Here is a 7874-nt window from a genome sequence, read left to right as displayed (position 1 = left end):
TCTGAGATGCAGGATGGTCTTAGGCGACCCCTGTGAAAGGGTCGTTCGACCGCCAAAGGGGTCACGACCCACAGGTTGAGAACTGCTGCTCTAGAAGCTCCAAGAAAGCACAGGTCCTGTCAGAAACCGCTACCTATGCCCCCACGGCCTAGCACAGTGCCTGGCACATAGGTGGTACTCAATGAACATTTCTTCCATTAGTGAATGAATGAACCTTCTCTCTCTGAAGACTCCATCTGCTCACTTGTACACAGGGAGGTCAGTTTATCAACTACCTGGCTAAGCTATGGGTGAAGTTCAAGTGACAGCCACCCAGGTCTCTCAAGAAGGAACCGGAAGGAGCCTAGGCCTGCAACTGCACGTTGGACAGGGGAGGAGACAGACCTGTTTTGTGAAGCTCAGGCATGAGGCGCAGGAAGATGGGACGGGCATAGAGGGGCAGCTCTTTCTCCAGCAGCTGTGCAAAGTGCTCCAGGTCGCAGCTGCCAGTGGGGTTGGCCACAGCAGCCATTCCGGCTCGGCCCTCGGTTCCTGGGGGTAGTGGAGTGAACCGTGAGCGGCTGGCAGTGCCCCCTGGTGGCACCTCCCCACACATACCTGGTATCTCCCACCAGCCCATACAAAGATACCTGGAACCTCGACCCCATATACTGCCACATCGGCCATGTCTAGCAGGCGGCTAAGTGTGCCCTCCACCTCCGTGGTGGACACATTCTCGCCTTTCCAGCGGAACGTGTCCCCCGTGCGGTCTCGGAAATACAGGTAGCCCAGCTCATCCATCACCAGTACATCACCTAGGAAGGGGGTGGGAGATAGGGCTTAGGCCAGGGAGTCCTCGCTGGATCCCAAGGATTTGCTTGGCTGTAGGGGATGGGATTGGGGGAGTCCTGGGGAGGTGTCCTCTGAAGGTGGGAAAGACCCCTTCATCTCTCTCCATCCCTACCCTCTGATGGGGCTGTGAAGGGCTAGGGAGAGGTGCCACTCACCGGTGAGGTAAGCCTGGTCCCCCTTGCTGAAGACATCTTTGGCGATCTTCTTATTGTTGGCGCCCTGGTTGAGGTAGCCATCGAAGCGCCGCAGGGGGTCCTGCTGGATGATGCGGCCCACCAGCTGGCCTGGCTCACCTGGGGGCGGGAAGGCGGGGACAGATTTGCCATGGTGGCCTCTTCCACTGAGCTCCCCCACCCCCAAATGCACCCTACATGCTGATCTGACCTCTGGTCACACTACTTCCCAAAGAAATTCCCCCCCCTCCCCCCCAGTCCATCCCCCAGGGCAGGGAGCTTCTCTTGGCAGGCCTGACACAGGTAGGCACTCGGTGATGTCTGGTCACCTGAGCCAATGGAAAGATGAACAAATAGATGAAAGGGTGGCTGAACCCTACACGGACAGTCTGGCCAAAGCAGCCTCCCCTGGGCTCCTGGCTCAGCTCAAAGAGCTGCATGTTCTGCACCACATGATCCTCCGGGCCACCCCATGAGGCAGTGCTGCCATGAGCCCCATTGCAAGGTGGGGGGACTCGGGCCCAGAGCTAAAGGGCTGAGCTAGGATCATCCCAGGCGGCCTGGACCCAGGGTCCTCAACACAAAAGAGAATAGATGAACTGAGGGAATAAACAACTAAGAGAACTGACTGATGGCCACTGGTCAGAACAGGGTTCCCTCCCACCCACCTGTCCTGTCTTCCTCCTGGGCCAATCCCTCCCCTCTGACCCCCAATTCCAACCACAGGGCAGACCTGGCTGGCAGGGGAGGCAGACACCATCGGGCCCCCGGATCAGCTCCATGGTGTCCTCGTTGACACGTACCAGCCGGATCGGGTACACGAAGGACAGGATGCGGCTGTTGAAGCCACAGGCTCCCACCTGCAAAGGCCAAGACCTGGGCCTGGGCTCTCCCCATGCGCCCAAACTGGGCCATGTGAGTGGGGGACACTCCAGCACCCACTCCCTCGCTGGAACTCTGCCCTCCCTTCGGCTGCCAGTGCCTCCGTGATCCATCCACACCCCCGGCCTGAGTAGTACCTGGCTGTCAAAGTTGCCCAGGCTGCAGTTGCACTCAGTGGCCCCATAGAACTCGGCCACCTGGGGGATGTTGAAGCGACCAGAAAATTCGGTCCAGATGGACTGACGGAGGCCGTTGCCCAGCGCCATGCGCACCTTGTGCCGCTTTTCCACCTCCCGCGGCGGCTGGTTCAGGAGGTAGCGGCACAGCTCGCCGATATACTGCACAATCTGGAGGTGGACGTGGTGAGTCTGGGTCTCTGAGGTTGCTCTCACTTCCCGCCTCCCAGCCCCTCAGGCCCCCACCCCTGCTAGCTCTGTCCCTCCCCACCGGGCAATCCTTTCCCTCTCCGGGCCTCAATCTCTCCATCTGTCAATGGACAACTGGCTGCCTCAGCTGTAAGACAGGCGTCCCCGAGTGGGGCTGGTGGGAGGGTCACGAGGGGACAGGGATGGCTCATCTCCTTCCCTCTCACTCACTGTGCAGTTGTACTTGATACAATCATCCCAGAACCGAGAGGCTGAGAATTTCTTCCGGATAACCACTGTCATGCCATGGAGCAGGCACTGCCCGATTCCCACGATGTTTCCTGAAGGCAGAGTGAGCCCTGGAGGTCAGTGAGGTGGGACACCCTTCCCTCCAGAGCCTCGTCTTACCCAGACCTTTGGTCTCTCTCTTTCCTGTCCTCTCCCTCCAACACTAATGACAATCACTCCCCTAGTCAGACATCTTCCATGGCTTCCCTGTGCTTACTGGATCAATTACACATTCCCCAGAGCCTGCAGAGCTGGCCCTAAGTTCCCGTTCCTATAACTGTAATGATGCCCTTCAACTGGGGGTGGGGAGTGGGGGGGGCGGGCAAAGCTAGCCCGCCTGGCTTCTGCACCTCACATCTGCCTGCATTGAGTACACCTCTTCCAAGAAGCCTTCCTGGCCAGACTGAGCTCTTCCCTGGAGCTGAGCTCCTGTTCCCTGGCCCTCCCGTACTCACCACGCTGTTTCTTGTATCATGGAAGGTGTGCTCCCATCATTCATCCTGCCCCAAACACACACCCAACTCTAAGCACCTTGAGGACAGGAACTATATTTATCCCATCTCTGTCTTCCCTTAAGCTCTTAAGACCAAGCAGCAAGGCCATGTATATCCACGGGAACAAACTGAACAGTCAGATCAGCCCAGGTGCCCTGCGGGACATGGCCATACAAGCAATCAGACTGGTGTGGCCATCTCGTTTTTGTTATTGTTGTTGTTTTTTGTTTTATTTTTTGGCCATCCTTGTTCAGAGCTCCAGTCAATGGCCACATCTGGATCTGAACCCTGATTTCACTCGAAAGCTCATGTGTTTCAACTGCAACATGCCGCCTGCCAAGAGGGAGTGTTTCTGAGGCCCCAGGGCAGTGATGGCGAACCTATGACACGCGTGTCAGAGGTGACACGCGAACTCATTTTTTGGTTGATTTTTCTTTGTTAAATGGCATTTAAATATATAAAATAAATATCAAAAATATAAATCTTTGTTTTACTATGGTTGCAAATATCAAAAAATTTCTATATGTGACACGGCACCAGAGTTAAGTTAGGGTTTTTCAAAACGCTGACACGCCGAGCTCAAAAGGTTCGCCATCACTGCCCTAGGGGTTCTGGGATGGAGGAGAGGCCCACGTTACCTGCGGAGTGGTAGAGTGGGAGGCAGTCGTAGACAATGTCATCGGGCCGCATGCGAAATCCGTAGTACACCAGGGCAGCCATGCGGTAATACCTGAGAGGGCAGAGGGCGGAGAGCTCAGTGGGCCCCTGGGAAGGCAGAAGGGGAGGCTCCTGGGCCCTGTCACCCCGGCTCTCCCCCCCAGGCCCTGTCCCTTACCTGCTGTGCACCACGATGGCAGCTTTGGGCAGCCCCGTGGTGCCCGATGTGTAGATGTAGAAGAGCTTATCTGAAGAAAACAGACACATAAGCATCTGTGAGAGGGGGCAGCACAGGGCTGAGTGCGGAGTCAGACGGACACCCGTGTGTGCGCATCATTCAGTGCCCACTCCCATCACACCTCCTCCAGAAGGCTACTCTGATGACTCCAGACACCACCCTCTGCTCTAATGCCTGATCTGTTCCATCAACAAACGTTTTCTGGGCCCTCACTCTGTGCCAGGCCCAGGGAGACATCAGTGACCAAGAAGAGTACAGGCTCTGCCCTGGTGGAGGTTGCAGCCATGTGAGACAGGCAGGTGCAGACAGGCATTCCAACACTGAGCACAAAGGGAAGCACAGGGCCTGTCGAAGCCCAGGGGCACCTGACCCAGGCTTCAGGGAGGGGAGGTGGCAACAGGGAGGGCTTCCCAAAGGAGGTGATGCCACCTCAGAGCGCGGGGAGGTCTTAGAGCGCGGGGAGGTCTTAGAGCGCGGGGAGGTCTTAGAGCCTTAGAGCGCGGGGAGGTCTTAGAGCCTTAGAGCGCGGGGAGGTCTTAGAGCCTTAGAGCGCGGGGAGGTCTTAGAGTCTTAGAGCGCGGGGAGGTCTTAGAGCGCGGGGAGGTCTTAGAGCGCGGGGAGGTCTTAGAGCGCGGGGAGGTCTTAGAGCCTTAGAGCGCGGGGAGGTCTTAAAGCCTCAGAGCGCGGGGAGGTCTTAAAGCCTTAGAGCGCGGGGAGGTCTTAGAGCCTTAGAGCGCGGGGAGGCCTCAGAGCGCGGGGAGGCCTTAGAGCGCGGGGAGGCCTCAGAGCGCAGGGAGGGCCTCAGAGCGCGGGGAGGTCTTAGAGCGCGGGGAGGTCTTAGAGCGCGGGGAGGCATGAGCTGCAGGGAGGCATGAGCTGCAGGAAGCAGGGTGCTGAGGTCGCTCCTGCACCACTGGCCATTTCTTTTTCCCACCCTGCAGCCCAGTCCAGGGACTGCCACATTACGGTTTCTGTATGAGGCTCACCCCCCCCTAGGCTGGAGGCTCCAGGAGGTCCGGAACACCATGGGGTGACTGCATGTTCCTTGTTGACCATCTCCTGCTCGTGTGTGCCTGCTGTATGCCAGCCTAGGCTGCACACCATGAGGGCAACAGGCTGAACCAGTCTGAGTCCCTGCCCTCAAGTGGCTTACAACAGCACCAGGAGATAAGATATGACAGATTACATGACTATAATGAGGACAATGACCTGTTACTGAGCCCTTCCTGTCACACCCTAGTCTCCCAGTGCATCTCTTTCAATCCTTAGTCACTACACAAAATAGATGCTGTTACCACCCCCAATTTTATGGCTGTAGGAACCCAAGGCTCAGAGGGGCAGCTCAGGTGTTCAGGGTCACACAAGGGAAGCAACAGAGCCAGAATATGAACTAGTCCAAGCTCTGAGCCACCAGGAGATATAGCAAGCTCTGGGCTCCACAAAGCAGTATAGAAGAAGAGAGGCAAGAGGGTCTGGGGGGCTGCCTGGAGGAGGGGAGGTGGAGACAGGCAGCCCAGTACAGGGGAGGATCACAGCTCAACAGGGGCCTGCACTGAACAGGTGCTGGATGAATATTTAAAGGGCCCCGGGCCCAACTCCAAACAAAACTCAGAAACAGCAGGTTCCTGGGCTCCGCATGACCCTGCACATGTTAGGCATCCATGAAGGCTGTTTGACAAATCAGAATCAGATTTTGTGAGCTCCTGTGTACTCAACACCATGCCTAGCACTTTCCTACATACCAGCTCATTGAACCTGCACAGTAACCCCAGAGTTACTGTACCCATTTTCCCAGATGGAAAAGGGAGGTGACACGACTCACTCCAGGTCACACAGCAAGTATGCAGAACACAGGCTCTGGCCATGAGGCCAGTGATCTGTCCTTGGCCACCTTAGGGTCCCTCTGTGGGGGATGGGGGACTCACCTGTGAAGCCCTTGTCAGGGCGACTGGGCAGGTGCTTGGGGGCATCTTCCAGCAAAGGGTCCAGGTGCTCCGTGCTGGCAGGCACTAGGCTGGGCTCCCACGGACCAGAGCAGAAGAGGCTGATTGAAGGGTCCAAGCTGCCACGGATCTCAAAGACAGCTGCGGGGGAGACAGGGCAGATCAGCAGGCTGGCCAGGAAACCGTGTTCCCAGGAACTCTGCTCATGTCAGGGCTGGGCATGTTGTCCGGGGAGGCTGGCTGGGTAGGCGGAGAGAGAAGCACCCAGGACCTCATAATAAGAAAGATGCTGATAGGAGGCTCTTTATATGCATTCTCCTGCTCGCACAGTGGGCTCTTTATATGCATTCTCCTGCTCGCACAACCTAGGACGTAGGTACCAATATCAGCCCATTTTACAGATGAGGAAATTGAGGCTCTGAGAATGAGAGGGACTTGCTCACAGCTAGAATACGCTGAAGCTGGGAATCGAAGCCAGCTCTATCTCACATGAAGGTTTACTAGTCCGTGGGGGTCTGGTTAGAAGGAAGGAGTGGGGCTCAGAGGCTAGCAGCCCTCCAGCCTCTTCAGACAGCCTTCTCTCAGGCTCCCCCATGCATTACAGATGTCCACCCGCCCTAGGCATGGGCCAGGTCTGGCCCACTTGGCCCCATTTCCTCTGGCTTCCTCTTTTTTTGTCCGAACATCTCCACTCTCCCTGCTGAATCTGTCCTCTTCCCCTTTCAACTTCTCAATAACCTTCCCTGTCCATTACTCCACAAACCACAGCAGCGTGGGGAGAAAGAACAGGAACACTGTGGCCCAGCCCAGATCAAATCTGGGTTCCACCACTTACCAGCTGCATGAGTTCCTCACACCACTATGAACCTCAGTCTCCTCATCTACAAAGCTGATGACAGTCCCTTCCTCAGCAGGCTTTGTGAAGATTAGAGCTGCTCTTGTAAAGGACCATGCTCAGCACCCAGTTAACATACCAGGTAAGCTCTGCAGGACAGCAGAGAATGGACTCTTGTTCCCATTTTACAGATGAAGAAATGAGGCCTAATCAGTCACAAGAATGGTTACCAATTAAATCTGAGGACTCACCTACCACCAACCACTTTGTTAATGCTTCAGGTGAAGTATTGCCTTGAAAACAGTATGAGTAGGTACTACAGTGAGGAAACGGAGGCACAGAGAATTCTGGTCTCTTACTCAGGATCACCAGCTTACCAGTGGCAGAGCCCAGGCCGTCTGATTCTAAGGCTCATGCTCTTAACCTCGGAGCTACACAGCTTCCCCCAGGGCTGGAAGAGGTCTGTGCAAGGTCCCATGAGACTTCCTGCCTGTCCCTGCCTCTTTGGGGCTCACCTGGGGCCATCTCGCTGCCAAAGATGAGGGCCCGGGCCCGGGAGGTGGTCAGGCAGTGGCGCAGGGCGTCCCGCCGCAGGTTGGTGTTGATCAGGGCCGCCTCCACGCCCAGCTTGGCCATGCCCAGCCACAGGCCCACGAACTCATTGCGGTTCTCCATGAAGAGGGCAGCCACGTCGCCGGAGGCCAGGCCCCGGGCTTGCAGGAAGTTGGCCACACTGCTCGAGTAGTCATCCAGCTGGCGGAAGGTCCAGTGTGTGTCTGTGCCCTCAAAGATCAGGGCTGTCTTGTTAGGGTGGCGCTGTACCGTAGAGGCAAACAAGATGGGCACTGTCCGCCGCTGCCGCAGGTACCGCCGGACCTTCGCCTTCACCTTCAGGAGCACCAGGCCGCCACTGTGTGGGAGCCAGCGAGGGAGCTGTGACTGCTGAGGCTGGGAGTGGGGGGTCCCTGCACCCCGCCCCAGGGTGCTGCCCCATGGGCCTCAGGCTCCTGAGCCCCATCACTTGCAACACTCCCCTTGTCCAGCACCTGTATGCTGGGCACCATTACACACACCAGCCTGCTTATGTCGTACAGGGACCAGGGCAATTACTCCCTCCCCCGTACAGAGGGGGAAACAAGGCTCTGCCAGCAGATGGCTTGCCCTGGCT

At 57.0% G+C, this 7874-nt stretch overlaps 1 protein-coding gene across 1 annotated transcript; it reads right to left on the bottom strand.

Moving 5' to 3' along the window:
* Positions 1-338: 338 nt before the first annotated feature.
* LOC102425866 (long-chain fatty acid transport protein 4-like) lies at positions 339-7616 on the bottom strand (the record flags this gene model as incomplete). Its single annotated transcript, XM_006109224.3, has 10 exons — positions 339-531; positions 630-794; positions 987-1124; positions 1738-1864; positions 2024-2233; positions 2483-2592; positions 3672-3763; positions 3869-3938; positions 5854-6012; positions 7222-7616. Coding segments are annotated over 10 exons (1654 nt in total), but the record flags the coding sequence as incomplete, so codon positions are not given.
* Between the last annotated feature and the right edge of the window lie 258 nt (positions 7617-7874).

Source organism: Myotis lucifugus, unplaced genomic scaffold (assembly GCF_000147115.1).
Source record: "Myotis lucifugus unplaced genomic scaffold, Myoluc2.0 scaffold_7187, whole genome shotgun sequence".
In the NCBI taxonomy this organism is placed as follows: Eukaryota; Metazoa; Chordata; class Mammalia; order Chiroptera; family Vespertilionidae; genus Myotis; species Myotis lucifugus.
The sequence above is the reverse complement of the archived record's forward strand: the minus strand, read 5'-3'. Positions and strand labels throughout refer to the sequence as shown.